At 51.7% G+C, this 19,564-nt stretch overlaps 1 protein-coding gene across 1 annotated transcript in view; it reads right to left on the minus strand.

Moving 5' to 3' along the window:
* Positions 1 to 19,564, minus strand: part of epn1a (epsin 1a) — an 80,778-nt gene that overhangs the window by 7,466 nt on the left and 53,748 nt on the right. The window contains exons 3-6 of the mRNA XM_063035110.1: positions 4,718 to 4,857; positions 4,385 to 4,459; positions 3,903 to 3,995; positions 3,178 to 3,412 (exon numbers count right to left, since the gene is read on the minus strand). Coding sequence (XP_062891180.1) covers positions 3,178 to 3,412; positions 3,903 to 3,995; positions 4,385 to 4,459; positions 4,718 to 4,857 — 543 coding nt within the window. The remainder of the gene's footprint in view (positions 1 to 3,177; positions 3,413 to 3,902; positions 3,996 to 4,384; positions 4,460 to 4,717; positions 4,858 to 19,564) is intronic.

Raw genomic sequence — 19,564 nt, forward strand, 5'->3', positions numbered from 1 at the left:
ACAGCTACGATGCAAAAACCCAAGCAACATGGGCCTCATGGTAGCAGCAGCCTTTTTGATAGAGTTAGAGGCTTTTGTGAAGTAATGGAGGATCTTCAGCATATATAGCATTGGACCCACTTCAATTCAACAATCATCACGTCTATGGGCAGATGGTGAAGAGGAAGATGCATCAGCTGGTGGAGTGATGCTGCAGCAACAACCTTGCACTCAATGCCAATAAGACCTAAGAATGTGGACTTCAGCAAGTGTAAAACAAGGCAACACACAGTAGTCCTAATCGAGGGATCAGCGGTGGAGAGAGTGAGCAATTTCAACTTTCTGGGTGTCAACATCTGAGGATCTAATGTGGGCCCAACGTATCGATGCAGTTACAAAAAGGCACAATAGTGGTTGCATTTCATTAGGAGTTTGTGGAGATTTGGTATGTCAACCAAAGACACTTGCAAATTTCTACAAATGTACCACGGAGAGCATTTTAACTGGGCGCATCACCTTCTGGTATGGGGGTTATTCCAAAGGATCGAAATAAGCTGCAGAGTTAGTCAGCTCCATCATGGGCACTGGCCCCTGTAGTATGCAGGACATCTTCAAGGAGTGATGCCTGAAAGGTAGTGTCCATCATTCAAGACCCCATCACCCAGGACATGCCCTCTTCTCGTTGCTAGCAGCAGGAAGACACACACTCAATGATTCAGGAACAGCTTCTTCCCCTCTGCCATCAGATATCTGAATGGATACTGAACTTTCTTTGCTCTCTCTTTTTGCACTATTTAATTTAGCTTTTTAACTATTTATATTTACTGTTTTTAATTATGTACTGCAATATACTATTGCCACGTAACAACAAATTTCACACCTCATTTTGGACAACCAGAATGCATACATTGTAGAGAGAAAACATGCAGCTTTTTCCTCAGGTTGGGTGACACTATAGCTAGATGTCGTGGGATATGGGGGAACCTGAGAATGTGGAACAACCAGGTTCCATTAACTACACAGATGGGAGGGTTATGATGCACATGATGGGAGTAGGCACAATAACAATTAATTTGGCATGGCATGTGATGCTGAGAAAAGCAAATCTGAAATCAGAATACAGGGTTAATGGCAGGATGAGTAAGAGTGTGGAGAAAGAAGGTTCGCATCCACAGATCCCTTATATTTGACAGTGTGTTGTTTGGTGGCTTGTCCTGTCCTGTTGTATGTTTTGTTGTCGCACCGGCCATCAACACATTACACCCAGCAAGTCAGGCAGCATCTATTTACTGTCCATTGTGCCACTGAAGCTCCTGCAGCAGGGTTCAGGGCTTTCTGCATTACCTTCCTCTGGTTTTCACTACAGGCTGTGATCTGTGACTGCAATGGGGCTTATCAGCCATGGTTGGCAGCTCATTTAGGAGAAAGAAATCTGTGATCTCAAACTCCGCTGCCTTGGGAAGGCTTCAAGGAAAAAATTTGGAGTTGGCATCCCTACGTTGAGTTCAGTGTTAACTGGGAATGCTGTTGGTGCCAAGCTGTCCGTTCCTCTGGATTCATAGCTGCGTGGAGAGGGAGATCTGTCTTGGTTTGTGTATCTAGACAGGTGGGACACAACAACATCAACCCATGCAAGTCACAGGTGGCAGCTCAGGAACACCATCGCATTGAAATGTAGTGTTTTAGTGGTCAGGTTTGTTGGTCCCGCAGGGCAAGGCAGCACCCATGGAGGGGAACAACATTCTCTGATTTTTGTTTACAGCTGAGCAGGAAATTTCTACATGGTCTGAAAACTGTGCGGCTCTTTATTAAAACATTATATAAAAGAAAATTCGAGCTGTGGAGCAACAAAGGCTATGGGTGCAGGAGCTTTTCAGTTACTGTGCAGCTAGCGAACAGAACACAACACAACCTCTATTGTTTTTTGAACTCTTCCAATTTTATACATTCTCTGCAAAATAAAAACATTCTCATTATATAAGAAACATAATTAAACCAATTCAGAGTCACTGGGGGTATTTAAAGCAAAGGTTATTAGTCAGGGTGTCAAAGGTTATGGGGAGAAGACAGGAGAATGGGGTTGCGAGGAATAACAAATCAGCCATTGTCAAATGAAGAGATTGCATTCCAGATGACTTCAACTAGGAATTATTGACACTTTCTACTCACCCACCATCTCATAAACTTTGAAAATTGTGTGTAATACTTTACACACTGCTCTCTGGTGAGTCACAGAGTTTCAAAGTGAACAGCAGGACCCAGGGGTAGACAGGAACCCTAGGGAGTGTTGTAGAACAGCAGGACCCAGGGGTACAGAAGCATGGTTTCCTGGAAGTGGCACCACAAGCAGACAGGCTAATGAAGGTGTTTGCCATGCTGGCCTTCAGCAGTCAGAGCACTGAGTAGAGGAGTTGGGACAAGAGATTCTGGAAATCCAGAATAGCACACTCAACATGCTGGAGGCAGCATTCACAGAGGGGAATAAACAGTGGAGATTTCAGGCCAAGATGTTGATGGGGCCATGTAAGAGGGGTGGGACTGGGTGCAGTGCTGGTAGAGGGCCACATCAGGGCAGATTGACAGGTTAAGAGTCTTCATTTTTGTATTAAGGGATCATGCCCTTTTTGAGAGGGATAGGATATCGACAGCACACAATATGGTTTATTAGTACTTACACACATCAGATTTGTTGTTTTGTGGCAGCAGTACAGTGAGAACAACGAATTACTACGTTACAAGAATAATCAGCAAAAGAGGAATAATAAGGTAGTAATGACAGGTTCATGAATCGTTCAGAGATCTGATGGCAGAGAGAAAGAAGCCCTGGGTCTTCAGGATCCATGGCCATGTCCTAGGTCATACATCCCACCTTTCTGAATCATCGCCTCTGGAAGATGTCCTCGATAGTTGTGCCCATGATGAAGCAGGCCCCCTCCCCACCATGATGGTGATGCAACCATGATGCATTTGTAGAAATTTGCTTCAGTCTTTGGTGTCCTCAAACACCTAATGGAATACAGCCGCTGTGGTGGCTTTGTAACGTATTGGATCGTCCAATATAGCAAGACCCTGGAGGAGGGCCAGGAGGCTTTGGTACTGGAATAGTGTGTATGCTGCCTGTTTGCACCAATGTGACTTTGGACTCTTTCCCATCTCATATGCGAGAGGAGGAGAAAGGTTTGGATGCATTGTACTCACCCAGAACATCCCAGGAATCGGGAGAGTTCCCTCGAGGAGGAGTAGGACCGGGCGCTTGCTGGGCGCCACCCCAAGGATCGCATGTGGCAGCAATGCTGGTCTGCTGGGATCCCCAGGGGTCCGTGGCAGGCAGCCCAGGTGGCACCGGCTCCGAGACTGGTGCCCCCCAGGGGTCAGCGGCCTGAGCTTGGGCCAGGGGGGCTGTGAAGACATCAGCCAAGTCCATCAGGGAGTTCTGTGGAAGAAGAAAACAAGAGAGATGGGGGGGGGGAGGATGGGGAAAGGAGGAGGGGGTGGGCAAGAGCATTCACTGAAAATCGATGACAGGAGCTGAGGGTGGCGTGCTGTGCCATAGAGCAGGAAGGGATTTGAGGGTGGAGCAGCTGGGGGGGGGGAAATGAGAGGGTCTATTTTCCCCCTTCAGAACCCCCCCCATCACACATCCAATAGGAGCAGTGTGAGGTGTCTAGCTTGGGAAGGGGGAGAAAGCTGTAGGTGGTGTGCCCAGAGGAGCAGAGTACTGTCTCAGACTACTGATTCCACACAGACAGTGGAAAGGTGATGTGATGGAAGCTGTGTACATGGACGAACCCTACTCACACTTCCGAGAATGGGGGAAAGGTTAGGTTTTGAGTCAGCAGTGAGCTAGACTATCTTGGGGGAAGGGCGCTAAAGTTGGGGGAATCAGTCCAGGGGAGAGTGGGAGGTGTAGAGAGAGAACTGACCTTATCTTTCGTTGAGGTGAGTGCAGTCTGCCTCTGACTCTCCTCAATGGCCATCTGCAGACGGAGATCATCTCCCCTCCGTAGCCTCTCCTCCTGTTTATCGAATGGGGGAGGAGGAAATGAGTGAAATCACAGGAGCTTAAAGAAACACCTCTCTCCTCCCAGCCCACGAGTCCTCCCACCCTAACCCTGCTACTCCCAGTAACATCCCTGACCTCCTGAACTTCAACCCTGCCACAGACACAGAATGAAGCTCCCTCCACACCGTCCCATCACACACTCCCGGGGTCAGACACAGAGTGAATCTCCCTCCACACCGTCCCATCACACACTCCCGGGGTCAGACACAGAGTGAATCTCCCTCCACACCGTCCCATCACACACTCCCGGGGTCAGACACAGTGAATCTCCCTCCACACCGTCCCATCAGACAGTCCCGGGGTCAGACACATAATGAATCTCCCTCCACATCGTCCCATTACCTTGTCATGTTCCTCCTTGCTGAGGCTGAGAGCCAGCTGCATTTGTAAATCTTCGCCATGGACTGGAGGTGATCTCTGAGGGGTAAAATGGATTAAGATTAGATTAGTTTATGATTCCTCAGAAAGTTTGCTGTGCGAATTAAATCTTTGTTATTTATTGATAAGCAGGAGAATATCGGAATTGATAGGCTGAATGGACTAAATCTGCTCCTATTTATAACCAGTACAAAGAAACACACCGCTGCATCAACAAACAGCACAATCAAAGGCATCTTTTTGACCCCTCTGCTGAGTCCATTCAGCCCTGTAGCTACTGCTAGCCCACTGCCTTACCTGCTCGGCCTCCTCCTTGCTCATGGCCAAGGCCAGCTGAAGCTGAAGCTCCTCTTCGCCCGAGCTCTGCGGCCAGGCCTGTTCCATGTCTGGCGGCCCACGCAGGGTGGCTGAGGGGGCTGATGGCGCAGAGGAACTGGCTGTGAGAGGGGGGGAGAAGAGGGAGAAAGAGGAGGGTGAGTAGCACAGCTAACATACTATCCCCACATACAGACAGGCGACTGGTGGAGCAAATGTAGGCAGACACATAGTACTAGACCAGCCCAATGCCCCCCCCCCACAACCTCTCTCCGACCCCTCTTCTCCTTTGCTGCCTTCCCCTGCCCCATCACACACTCTCAGGGTCAGGCACAGAGTGGAGTGAGGAGCGTGGGAGCAGGTGCGGACACTGTCCAAATCCAGGGGTAGACTGGAAAGGGATGGGGTGTCCGGGAGTGAGTGTACAAATCCAGGGGTAGACTGGAAAGGGATGGGATGACGGGGTGACGTGAGTGTACAAATCCAGGGGTAGACTGGAAAGGGCAGGGGTGACAGGGTGATGTTACTGTACAACTCCAGGGTTAGACTGGAAACAGATGGAGTGTCAGAGTGACGTTAGTGTACAAATCCAGGGGTAGACTGGAAAGGGATGGGGTGTCGGGGTGACGTGAGTGTACAAAACCGGGGGTAGACTGGAAATGAATGGGGTGTCGGAGTGACGTTAGTGTTCAAATCCAGGGGCAGACTGGAAAGGGATGGAGTGTCAGAGTGACGTTAGTGTACAAATCCAGGGGTAGACTGGAAAGGAATGGGGTGTCGGGGTGACGTTAGTGTTCAAATCCAGGGGCAGACTGGAAAGGGATGGGGAGTCCGGGAGTGAGTGTACAAATCCAGGGGTAGAGTGGAAAGGGATGGGGTGTCAGAGAGTGACGTTAGTGTACAAATCCAGGGGCAGACTGGAAAGGGATGGAGTATCAGAGAGTGACGTTAGTGTACAAATCCAGGGGTAGACTGTAAAGGGATGGAGTATCAGAGAGTGACGTTAGTGTACAAATCCAGGGGTAGACTGGAACAGGATGGGGTGTCGGGGTGACGTGAGTGTACAAATCCAGGGGTAGACTGGAAAGGGATGGAGTGACGGGGTGATGTGAGTGTACAAATCCAGGGGTAGACTGGAAAGGGATGGGTGTCGGGGTGACCTGAGTGTTCAAATCCAGGGGTAGACTGGAAAGGGATGAGGTGACGGGCTGACGTGAGTGTACAAATCCAGGATTAGACTGGAAACAGACGCGGTGTCAGAGTGACGTTAGTGTCCAAATCCAGGGGTAGACTGGAACGGGATGGGGTGATGGGGTGATATGAGTGTCCAAATCCAGGAGTAGACTGGAAAGGGATGGGGTGTCCGGGAGTGAGTGTACAAATCCAGGGGAAGACTGGAAAGGGCTGGGGTGACAGGGTGATGTGAGTGTACAAATCCAGGGGTACACTGGAAAGGGCAAGGGTGACAGGGTGACATTACTGCACAAATCCAGGGTTCGACTGGAAACAGATGGGGTGTCAGACTGACGTTAGTGTACAAATCCAGGGGTACACTGAAACGGGATGGGGTGACGGGGTGACGTGGGTGCACAAATCCAGAGGTAGACTCGAAAGGGATGCGGTGTCAGAGTGAGTGTACAAATCCAGGGGCAGACTGGAAAGGGATGGGGTGTCGGGGTGATGTGAGTGAACAAATCCAGGGGCAGACTGGAAAGGGATGGGGTGTCGGGGTGATGTGAGTGAACAAATCCAGGAGTAGACTGGAAAGGGATGGGGTGACGGGGTGATGTGACTGTACAAATCCAGGGGTAGGCTGGAAAGGGATGGAGTGTCAGAGTGACGTTAGTGTACAAAACCGGGGCAAGACTGGAAAGGAATGGGGTGTCGGGGTGACGTGAGTGTACAAATCCAGGGGTAGACTGGATAGGGATGGGGTGACAGGGTGATGTGAGTGTCCAAATCCAGGGTTAGACTGGAAACAGATGGGGTGTCAGAGTGACGTTAGTGTACAAATCCAGGGGTAGACTGGAAAGGGATGGAGTATCAGAGAGTGACGTTAGTGTACAAATCCAGGGGTAGACTGGAAAGCGATGGAGCATCAGAGAGTGACGTTAGTGTACAAATCCAGGGGTAGACTGGAACGGGATGGGGTGACGGGGTGACGTGAGTGTACAAATCCAGGGGTAGACTGGAACGGGATGGGGTGACGGGGTGACGTGAGTGTACAAATCCAGGGGTAGACTGGAACGGGATGGGTGTCGGGGTGACGTGAGTGTTCAAATCCAGGGGTAGACTGGAAAGGGATGAAGTGTCAGAGTGACGTTACTGCACAAATCCAGGGGTAGACTGGAACGGGATGGGGTGACGGGGTGACGTGAGTGCACAAATCCAGAGGTAGACTGGAAAGGGATGGGGTGTCAGAGTGAGTGTACAAATCCAGGGACAGACTGGAAAGGGATGGGGTGTCAGAGTGTGTACAAATCCAGGAGTAGACTGGAAAGGGATGGGGTGACGGGGTGATGTGACTGTACAAATCCAGGGGTAGGCTGGAAAGGGATGGAGTATCAGAGTGACGGTAGTGTACAAATCCAGGGGTAGACTGGAAAGGGATGGGGTGTCGGGGTGACGTGAGTGTACAAATCCAGGGGTAGACTGGAAAGGGATGGGGTGTCCAGGAGTGAGTGTAAAAATCCAGGGGTAGACTGGAAAGGGATGGGGTGTCAGGGAGTGTGTACAAATCCAGGGGTAGACTGGAAAGGGCTGGGGTGACGGGGTGACGTTACTCTACAAATCCAGGATTAGACTGGACACAGATGGGGTGTCAGGGTGACGTGAGTGTACAAATCCAGGGGTAGACTGGAAAGGGATGGGGTGTCCGGGAGTGAATGTACAAATCCAGGGGTAGACTGGAAAGGGATGGGCTGTCGGGGTGATGTGAGTGTACAAATCCAGGAGTAGACTGGAAAGGGATGGGGTGTCCGGGAGTGAGTGTACAAATCCAGGGTTCGACTGGAAACAGATGGGGTGTCAGAGTGACGTTAGTGTACAAATCCAGGGGTAGAGTGGAAAGGGATGGAGTGTCAGAGAGTGACGTTAGTGTACAAATCCAGGGGTAGACTGGAAAGGGATGGAGTATCAGAGAGTGACGTTAGTGTACAAATCCAGGGGTAGACTGGAAAGGGCAAGGGTGACAGGGTGACATTACTGCACAAATCCAGGGTTCGACTGGAAACAGATGGGGTGTCAGAGTGACGTTAGTGTACAAATCCAGGGGTACACTGGAACGGGATAGGGTGACGGGGTGACGTGGGTGCACAAATCCAGAGGTAGACTCGAAAGGGATGCTGTGTCAGAGTGAGTGTACAAATCCAGGGGTAGGCTGGAAAGGGATGGAGTGTCAGAGTGACGTTAGTGTACAAAACCGGGGCTAGACTGGAAAGGAATGGGGTGTCGGGGTGACGTGAGTGTACAAATCCAGGGGTAGACTGGAAAGGGATGGGGTGTCCGGGAGTGAGTGTAAAAATCCAGGGGTAGACTGGATAGGGATGGGGTGACAGGGTGATGTGAGTGTCCAAATCCAGGGTTAGACTGGAAACAGATGGGGTGTCAGAGTGACGTTAGTGTACAAATCCAGGGGCAGAGTGGAAAGGGATGGGGTGTCAGAGAGTGACGTTAGTGTACAAATCCAGGGGTAGACTGGAAAGGGATGGAGTATCAGAGAGTGACGTTAGTGTACAAATCCAGGGGTAGACTGGAAAGCGATGGAGCATCAGAGAGTGACGTTAGTGTACAAATCCAGGGGTAGACTGGAACGGGATGGGGTGACGGGGTGACGTGAGTGTACAAATCCAGGGGTAGACTGGAACGGGGTGGGGTGACGTGAGTGTACAAATCCAGGGGTAGACTGGAACGGGATGGGTGTCGGGGTGACGTGAGTGTTCAAATCCAGGGGTAGACTGGAAAGGGATGAAGTGTCAGAGTGACGTTACTGCACAAATCCAGGGGTAGACTGGAACGGGATGGGGTGACGGGGTGACGTGAGTGCACAAATCCAGAGGTAGACTGGAAAGGGATGGGGTGTCAGAGTGAGTGTACAAATCCAGGGGTAGACTGGAAAGGGATGGGGTGTCAGAGTGTGTACAAATCCAGGAGTAGACTGGAAAGGGATGGGGTGACGGGGTGATGTGACTGTACAAATCCAGGGGTAGGCTGGAAAGGGATGGAGTGTCAGAGTGACGGTAGTGTACAAATCCAGGGGTAGACTGGAAAGGGATGGGGTGTCGGGGTGACGTGAGTGCACAAATCCAGGGGTAGACTGGAAAGGGATGGGGTGTCCAGGAGTGAGTGTAAAAATCCAGGGGTAGACTGGAAAGGGATGGGGTGTCAGGGAGTGTGTACAAATCCAGGGGTAGACTGGAAAGAGCTGGGGTGACGGGGTGACGTTACTGTACAAATCCAGGATTAGACTGGACACAGATGGGGTGTCAGGGTGACGTGAGTGTACAAATCCAGGGGTAGACTGGAAAGGGATGGGGTGTCCGGGAGTGAGTGTACAAATGCAGGGGTAGACTGGAAAGGGCTGGGGTGACAGGGTGATGTGAGTGTCCAAATCCAGGGGTAGACTGGAAAGGGCAGGGGTGACGGGGTGACATTACTGTACAAATCCAGGGTTAGACTGGAAACAGATGGGGTGTCAGAGTGACGTTAGTGTACAAATCCAGGGGTAGACTGGAAAGGGATGGAGTATCAGAGAGTGACGTTAGTGTACAAATCCAGGGGTAGACTGGAAAGGGATGGGGTGACGTGAGTGTACAAATCCAGGGTTAGACTGAAAACGGACGGAGTATCAGAGAGTGACGTTAGTGTACAAATCCAGGGGTACACTGGAACGGGATGGGGTGACGGGGTGACGTGAGTGCACAAATCCAGAGGTAGACTGGACAGGGATGGGGTGTCAGAGTGAGTGTACAAATCCAGGGGTAGACTGGAAAGGGATGGGCTGTCGGGGTGATGTGAGTGTACAAATCCAGGAGTAGACTGGAAAGGGATGGGGTGTCCGGGAGTGAGTGTACAAATCCAGGGTTCGACTGGAAACAGATGGGGTGTCAGAGTGACGTTAGTGTACAAATCCAGGGGTAGAGTGGAAAGGGATGGAGTGTCAGAGAGTGACGTTAGTGTACAAATCCAGGGGTAGACTGGAAAGGGATGGAGTATCAGAGAGTGACGTTAGTGTACAAATCCAGGGGTAGACTGGAAAGGGCAAGGGTGACAGGGTGACATTACTGCACAAATCCAGGGTTCGACTGGAAACAGATGGGGTGTCAGAGTGACGTTAGTGTACAAATCCAGGGGTACACTGGAAAGGGATGGGGTGTCGGGGTGATGTGAGTGAACAAATCCAGGAGTAGACTGGAAAGGGATGGGGTGACGGGGTGATGTGACTGTACAAATCCAGGGGTAGACTGGAAAGGGATGGAGTGTCAGAGTGACGTTAGTGTACAAAACCGGGGCTAGACTGGAAAGGAATGGGGTGTCGGGGTGACGTGAGTGTACAAATCCAGGGGTAGACTGGAAAGGGATGGGGTGTCCGGGAGTGAGTGTACAAATCCAGGGGTAGACTGGAAAGGGCTGGGGTGACAGGGTGATGTGAGTGTATAAATCCAGGGGTAGACTGGATAGGGATGGGGTGACAGGGTGATGTGAGTGTCCAAATCCAGGGTTAGACTGGAAACAGATGGGGTGTCAGAGTGACGTTAGTGTACAAATCCAGGGGCAGAGTGGAAAGGGATGGGGTGTCGGGGTGACGTGAGTGTACAAATCCAGGGGTAGACTGGAAAGGGATGGGGTGTCCAGGAGTGAGTGTAAAAATCCAGGGGTAGACTGGAAAGGGATGGGGTGTCAGGGAGTGTGTACAAATCCAGAGGTAGACTGGAAAGGGCTGGGGTGACGGGGTGACGTTACTGTACAAATCCAGGATTAGACTGGAAAGGGATGGGGTGTCCGGGAGTGAATGTACAAATCCAGGGGTAGACTGGAAAGGGATGGGCTGTCGGGGTGATGTGAGTGTACAAATCCAGGAGTAGACTGGAAAGGGATGGGGTGTCCGGGAGTGAGTGTACAAATCCAGGGTTCGACTGGAAACAGATGGGGTGTCAGAGTGACGTTAGTGTACAAATCCAGGGGTAGAGTGGAAAGGGATGGAGTGTCAGAGAGTGACGTTAGTGTACAAATCCAGGGGTAGACTGGAAAGGGATGGAGTATCAGAGAGTGACGTTAGTGTACAAATCCAGGGGTAGACTGGAAAGGGCAAGGGTGACAGGGTGACATTACTGCACAAATCCAGGGTTCGACTGGAAACAGATGGGGTGTCAGAGTGACGTTAGTGTACAAATCCAGGGGTACACTGGAACGGGATGGGGTGACGGGGTGACGTGGGTGCACAAATCCAGAGGTAGACTCGAAAGGGATGCTGTGTCAGAGTGAGTGTACAAATCCAGGGGTAGGCTGGAAAGGGATGGAGTGTCAGAGAGTGACGTTAGTGTACAAAACCGGGGCTAGACTGGAAAGGAATGGGGTGTCGGGGTGACGTGAGTGTACAAATCCAGGGGTAGACTGGAAAGGGATGGGGTGTCCGGGAGTGAGTGTAAAAATCCAGGGGTAGACTGGAAAGGGCTGGGGTGACAGGGTGATGTGAGTGTCCAAATCCAGGGTTAGACTGGAAACAGATGGGGTGTCAGAGTGACGTTAGTGTACAAATCCAGGGGCAGAGTGGAAAGGGATGGGGTGTCAGAGAGTGACGTTAGTGTACAAATCCAGGGGTAGACTGGAAAGGGATGGAGTATCAGAGAGTGACGTTAGTGTACAAATCCAGGGGTAGACTGGAAAGGGATGGAGCATCAGAGAGTGACGTTAGTGTACAAATCCAGGGGCAGAGTGGAAAGGGATGGGGTGTCAGAGTGACGTTAGTGTACAAATCCAGGGGTAGACTGGAAAGGGATGGGGTGACGGGGTGACGTGAGTGTACAAATCCAGGGTTAGACTGGAAAGGGATGGGGTGTCGGGGTGAGTGAGTGTACAAATCCAGGGGTAGACTGGAAAGGGATGGAGTGTCAGAGTGACGTGAGTGTACAAATCCAGGGGTAGACTGGAAAGGGATGGGGTGTCGGGGTGACGTGAGTGTACAAATCCAGGGGTAGACTGGAAAGGGATGGGGTGACGGGGTGACGTGAGTGTACAAATCCAGGGGTAGACTGGAAAGGGATGGGGTATCAGAGAGTGACGTGAGTGTACAAATCCAGGGGTAGACTGGAAAGGGATGGGGTGTCAGAGTGACGTTAGTGTACAAATCCAGGGGTAGACTGGAAAGGGATGGGGTGTCAGAGAGTGACGTTAGTGTACAAATCCAGGGGTAGACTGGAAAGGGATGGGGTGTCAGAGAGTGACGTTAGTGTACAAATCCAGGGGTAGACTGGAAAGGGATGGAGTGTCAGAGAGTGACGTTAGTGTACAAATCCAGGGGTAGACTGGAAAGGAATGGGGTGTCGGGGTGAAGTGAGTGTACAAATCCAGGGGTAGACTGGAAAGGGCAGGGGTGACGGGGTGACTTTACTGTACAAATCCAGGGTTAGACTGGAAAGGGATGGAGTATCAGAGAGTGACGTTAGTGTACAAATCCAGGGGTAGACTGGAAAGGGATGGAGTATCAGAGAGTGACGTTAGTGTACAAATCCAGGGGTAGACTGGAAAGGGATGGGGTGACGGGGTGACGTGAGTGTACAAATCCAGAGGTAGACTGGAAAGGGATGGGGTGTCGGGGTGATGTGAGTGTACAAATCCAGGAGTAGACTGGAAAGGGATGGGGTGACGGGGTGATGTGAGTGTTCAAATCCAGGGGTAGACTGGAAAGTGATGGGTGTCGGGGTGACGTGAGTTTTCAAATCCAGGGGTAGACTGGAAAGGGATGGGGTGTCGGGGTGATGTGAGTGTACAAATCCAGGGGTAGACTGGAAAGGGACGGAGTATCAGAGAGTGACGTTAGTGTACAAATCCAGGGGTACACTGGAACGGGATGGGGTGACGGGGTGACGTGAGTGCACAAATCCAGAGGTAGACTGGAAAGGGATGGGGTGTCAGAGTGAGTCTACAAATCCAGGGGTAGACTGGAAAGGGATGGAGTGTCAGAGTGACGTTAGTGTACAAATCCAGGGGTAGACTGGAAAGGGATGGGGTGTCCGGGAGTGAGTGTACAAATGCAGGGGTAGACTGGAAAGGGATGGGGTGACGGGGTGACGTGAGTGTGCAAATCCAGGGGTAGAGTGGAAAGGGATGGGCTGTCGGGGTGACCTGAGTGTACAAATCCAGGGGTAGACTGGAAAGGGATGGGGTGACGGGGTGACGTGAGTGTACAAATCCAGGGGTAGACTGGAAAGGGATGGAGTGTCAGAGTGACGTTAGTGTACAAAACCGGGGGTAGACTGGAAAGGAATGGGGTGTCGGGGTGACGTGAGTGTTCAAATCCAGGGGTAGACTGGAAAGGGATGGAGTGTCAGAGTGACGTTAGTGTACAAATCCAGGGGTAGACTGGAAAGGGATGGGGTGTCCGGGAGTGAGTGTACAAATCCAGGGGTAGACTGGAAAGGGATGGGGTGACGGGGTGATGTGAGTGTACAAATCCAGGGGTAGACTGGAAAGGGATGGGGTGTCGGGGTGACGTGAGTGTACAAATCCAGGGGTAGACTGGAAAGGGCTGGGGTGACAGGGTGATGTGAGTGTACAAATCCAGGGGTAGACTGGAAAGGGATGGGGTGACGGGGTGACGTGAGTGTACAAATCCAGGGGTAGACTGGAAAGGGCAGGGGTGACAGGGTGACATTACTGTACAAATCCAGGGTTCGACTGGAAACAGATGGGGTGTCAGAGTGACGTTAGTGTACAAATCCAGGGGTAGACTGGAAATGGATGGAGTATCAGAGAGTGACGTTAGTGTACAAATCCAGGGGTAGACTGGAACGGGATGGGGTGACGGGGTGACGTGAGTGTACAAATCCAGAGGTAGACTGGAAAGGGATGGGGTGTCAGAGTGAGTGTACAAATCCAGGGGTAGACTGGAAAGGGATGGGGTGTCGGGGTGATGTGAGTGAACAAATCCAGGAGTAGACTGGAAAGGGATGGGGTGACGGGGTGATGTGACTGTACAAATCCAGGGGTAGACTGGAAAGGGCAGGGGTGACAGGGTGACTTTACTGTACAAATCCAGGGTTAGACTGGAAAGGGATGGAGTATCAGAGAGTGACGTTAGTGTAAAAATCCAGGGGGAGACTGGAAAGGGATGGAGCATCAGAGAGTGACGTTAGTGTACAAATCCAGAGGTAGACTGGAAAGGGATGGGGTGTCAGAGTGAGTGTACAAATCCAGGGGTAGACTGGAAAGGGATGGGGTGTCGGGGTGATGTGAGTGTACAAATCCAGGGGTAGACTGGAAAGGGATGGGGTGACGGGGTGATGTGAGTGTACAAAACCAGGGGTAGACTGGAAAGGGATGGAGTGACAGGGTGATGTGAGTGTACAAATCCAGGGGTAGACTGGAAAGGGATGGGTGTCGGGGTGACCTGAGTGTTCAAATCCAGGGGTAGACTGGAAAGGGATGGGGTGACGGGCTGACGTGAGTGTACAAATCCAGGGTTAGACTGGAAAGGGATGGAGTATCAGAGAGTGACGTTAGTGTACAAATCCAGGGGTAGACTGGAAAGGGATGGGGTGTCAGAGTGACGTTAGTGTACAAATCCAGGGGTAGACTGGAAAGGGATGGAGTATCAGAGAGTGACGTTAGTGTACAAATCCAGGGGTAGACTGGAAAGGGATGGGCTGTCAGAGTGACGTGAGTGTACAAATCCAGGGGTAGACTGGAAAGGGATGGGGTGTCAGAGTGACGTTAGTGTACAAATCCAGGGGTAGACTGGAAAGGGATGGGGTGACGGGGTGACGTTAGTGTACAAATCCAGGGGTAGACTGGAAAGGGCAGGGGTGACAGGGTGACTTTACTGTACAAATCCAGGGTTAGACTGGAAAGGGATGGAGTATCAGAGAGTGACGTTAGTGTAAAAATCCAGGGGTAGACTGGAAAGGGATGGAGCATCAGAGAGTGACGTGAGTGTACAAATCCAGAGGTAGACTGGAAAGGGATGGGGTGTCAGAGTGAGTGTACAAATCCAGGGGTAGACTGGAAAGGGATGGGGTGACGGGGTGATGTGAGTGTACAAATCCAGGGGTAGACTGGAAAGGGATGGAGTGACGGGGTGATGTGAGTGTACAAATCCAGGGGTAGACTGGAAAGGGATGGGGTGTCGGGGTGACCCGAGTGTACAAATCCAGGGGTAGACTGGAAAGGGATGGGGTGACGGGCTGACGTGAGTGTACAAATCCAGGGGTAGACTGGAAACAGATGGGGTGTCAGAGTGACGTTAGTGTACAAATCCAGGGGTAGACTGGAAAGGGCAGGGGTGACAGGGTGACGTTACTGTACAAATCCAGGGTTCGACTGGAAAGGGATGGAGTATCAGAGAGTGACGTTAGTGTAAAAATCCAGGGGTAGACTGGAAAGGGATGGAGCATCAGAGAGTGACGTGAGTGTACAAATCCAGAGGTAGACTGGAAAGGGATGGGGTGTCAGAGTGACGTTAGTGTACAAATCCAGGGGTAGACTGGAAAGGGATGGGGTGTCGGGGTGATGTGAGTGTACAAATCCAGGGGTAGACTGGAAAGGGATGGGGTGACGGGGTGATGTGAGTGTACAAATCCAGGGGTAGACTGGAAAGGGATGGGGTGTCGGGGTGACGTGAGTGTACAAATCCAGGGGTAGACTGGAAAGGGATGGGGTGACGGGGTGACGTGAGTGTACAAATCCAGGGTTAGACTGGAAACAGATGGGGTGTCAGAGTGACGTTAGTGTACAAATCCAGGGGTAGACTGGAAAGGGATGGGGTGACGGGGTGATGTGAGTGTACAAATCCAGGGGTAGACTGGATAGGGATGGGGTGACAGGGTGATGTGAGTGTACAAATCCAGGGGTAGACTGGAAAGGGATGGGGTGACGGGGTGACGTGAGTGTACAAATCCAGGGGTAGACTGGAAAGGGATGGAGTATCAGAGAGTGACGTTAGTGTACAAATCCAGGGGTAGACTGGAAAGGGATGGAGGATCAGAGAGTGACGTGAGTGTACAAATCCAGAGGTAGACTGGAAAGGGATGGGGTGTCGGGGTGATGTGAGTGTACAAATCCAGGGGTAGACTGGAAAGGGATGGGGTGACGGGGTGATGTGAGTGTACAAATCCAGGGGTAGACTGGAAAGGGATGGGGTGACGGGGTGATGTGAGTGTACAAATCCAGGGGTAGACTGGAAAGGGATGGGTGTCGGGGTGACCTGAGTGTTCAAATCCAGGGGTAGACTGCAAAGGGATGGGGTGACGGGCTGACGTGAGTGTACAAATCCAGGGTTAGACTGGAAACAGATGGGGTGTCAGAGTGACGTTACTGTACAAATGCAGGGGCAGACTGGAAAGGGATGGGGTGACGGGGTGATGTGAGTGTACAAATCCAGGGGTAGACTGGAAAGGGATGGGTGTCGGGGTGACGTTAGTGTACAAATCCAGGGATAGACTGGAAAGGGATTGGTGTCGGGGTGATGTGAGTGTACAAATCCAGGGGTAGACTGGAAAGGGATGGGGTGTCAGAGTGACGTCTGTACAAATCCAGGGGTAGACTGGAAAGGGATGGAGTATCAGAGAGTGACGTTAGTGTAAAAATCCAGGGGTAGACTGGAACGGGATGGGGTGATGGGGTGATGTGAGTGTACAAATCCAGGGGTAGACTGGAAACGGCAGGGGTGACGGGGTGATGTTACTGTACAAATCCAGGGTTAGACTGGAAAGGGATGGAGTATCAGAGAGTGACGTTAGTGTAAAAATCCAGGGGTAGACTGGAAAGGGATGGAGCATCAGAGAGTGACGTGAGTGTACAAATCCAGGGGTAGACTGGAAAAGGATGGGGTGTCCGGGAGTGAGTGTACAAATCCAGGGGTAGACTGGAAAGGGATGGGGTGACGGGGTGATGTGAGTGTACAAATCCAGGGGTAGACTGGAAAGGGATGGGGTGACGGGGTGACGTGAGTGTACAAATCCAGGGGTAGACTGGAAAGGGATGGGGTGTCGGGGTGACGTGAGTGTTCAAATCCAGGGGTAGACTGGAAAGGGATGGGGTGACGGGGTGACGTGAGTGTACAAATCCAGGGGTAGACTGGAAAGGGATGGGGTGTCAGAGTGACGTTAGTGTACAAATCCAGGGGTAGACTGGAAAGGGATGGGGTGACGGGGTGACGTGAGTGTACAAATCCAGGGTTAGACTGGAAAGGGACGGAGTATCAGAGAGTGACGTTAGTGTACAAATCCAGGGGTAGACTGGAAAGGGATGGAGCATCAGAGAGTGACGTGAGTGTACAAATCCAGAGGTAGACTGGAAAGGGATGGGGTGTCCGGGAGTGAGTGTACAAATCCAGGGGTAGACTGGAAAGGGATGGGGTGTCGGGGTGATGTGAGTGTACAAATCCAGGGGTAGACTGGAAAGGGATGGGGTGACGGGGTGATGTGAGTGTACAAAACCAGGGGTAGACTGGAAAGGGATGGGGTGTCGGGGTGACCTGAGTGTACAAATCCAGGGGTAGACTGGAAAGGGATGGGGTGACGGGCTGACGTGAGTGTACAAATCCAGGGTTAGACTGGAAACAGATGGGGTGTCAGAGTGACGTTAGTGTACAAATCCAGGGGTAGACTGGAAAGGGATGGGGTGACGGGGTGATGTGAGTGTACAAATCCAGGGGTAGACTGGAAAGGGAAGGGGTGACGTGAGTGTACAAATCCAGGGGTAGACTGGAAAGGGAAGGGGTGACGGGGTGACGTGAGTGTACTAATCCAGGGGTAGACTGGAAAGGGATGGAGTATCAGAGAGTGACGTTAGTGTAAAAATCCAGGGGTAGACTGGAAAGGGATGGAGCATCAGAGAGTGACGTGAGTGTACAAATCCAGAGGTAGACTGGAAAGGGATGGGGTGTCGGGGTGATGTGAGTGTACAAGTCCAGGGGTAGACTGGAAAGGGATGGGGTGACGGGGTGATGTGAGTGTACAAATCCAGGGGTAGACTGGAAAGGGATGGGGTGACGGGGTGATGTGAGTGTACAAATCCAGGGGTAGACTGGAAAGGGATGGGGTGTCGGGGTGACGTGAGTGTACAAATCCAGGGGTAGACTGGAAAGGGATGGGGTGACGGGCTGACGTGAGTGTACAAATCCAGGGTTAGACTGGAAACAGATGGGGTGTCAGAGTGACGTTAGTGTACAAATCCAGGGGCAGACTGGAAAGGGATGGGGTGACGGGGTGATGTGAGTGTACAAATCCAGGGGTAGACTGGAAAGGGATGGAGTGTCAGGGTGACGTTAGTGTACAAATCCAGGGGTAGACTGGAAAGGGATGGGGTGACGGGGTGATGTGAGTGTACAAATCCAGGGGTAGACTGGAAAGGGATGCGGTGTCAGAGTGAGTGTACAAATCCAGGGGTAGACTGGAAAGGGATGGAGTATCAGAGAGTGACGTTAGTGTACAAATCCAGGGGTAGACTGGAAAGGGATGGGGTGACGTGAGTGTACAAATCCAGGGGTAGACTGGAAAGGGCAGGGGTGACGGGTTGACATTACTGTACAAATCCAGGGTTAGACTGGAAACAGATGGGGTGTCAGAGTGACGTTAGTGTACAAATCCAGGGGCAGACTGGAAAGGGATGGGGTGACAGGGTGATGTGAGTGTACAAATCCAGGGGTAGACTGGAAAGGGATGGGGTGACGGGGTGACGTGAGTGTACAAATCCAGGGGTAGACTGGAAAGGGCAGGGGTGACAGGGTGACGTTACTGTACAAATCCAGGGTTCGACTGGAAACAGATGGGGTGTCAGAGTGACGTTAGTGTACAAATCCAGGGGTAGACTGGAAAGGGATGGAGTATCAGGGAGTGACGTTAGTGTACAAATCCAGGGGTAGACTGGAAAGGGATGGAGTATCAGAGAGTGACGTTAGTGTACAAATCCAGGGGTAGACTGGAAAGGGATGGGGTGACGGGGTGACGTGAGTGTACAAATCCAGGGGTAGACTGGAACGGGATGGGGTGTCGGGGTGACGTGAGTGTACAAATCCAGGGGTAGACTGGAAAGGGATGGAGTGTCAGAGTGACGTTAGTGTACAAAACCGGGGGTAGACTGGAAAGGAATGGGGTGTCCGGGTGACGTGAGTGTTCAAATCCAGGGGCAGACTGGAAAGGGATGGAGTGTCAGAGTGACGTTAGTGTACAAATCCAGGGGTAGACTGGAAAGGGATGGGGTGTCCGGGAGTGAGTGTACAAATCCAGGGGTAGACTGGAAAGGGATGGAGTGACGGGGTGATGTGAGTGTACAAATCCAGGGGTAGACTGGAAAGGGATGGGGTGTCCGGGAGTGAGTGTACAAATCCAGGGGAAGACTGGAAAGGGCTGGGGTGACAGGGTGATGTGAGTGTACAAATCCAGGGGTGGACTGGAAAGGGATGGGGTGACGGGGTGACGTGAGTGTACAAATCCAGGGGTAGACTGGAAAGGGCAGGGGTGACAGGGTGACATTACTGCACAAATCCAGGGTTCGACTGGAAACAGATGGGGTGTCAGAGTGACGTTAGTGTACAAATCCAGGGGTAGACTGGAAAGGGATGGAGTATCAGAGAGTGACGTTAGTGTACAAATCCAGGGGTAGACTGGAACG

This window comes from Mobula hypostoma, chromosome 28 (assembly GCF_963921235.1).
Source record: "Mobula hypostoma chromosome 28, sMobHyp1.1, whole genome shotgun sequence".
NCBI lineage: Eukaryota > Metazoa > Chordata > Chondrichthyes > Myliobatiformes > Myliobatidae > Mobula > Mobula hypostoma.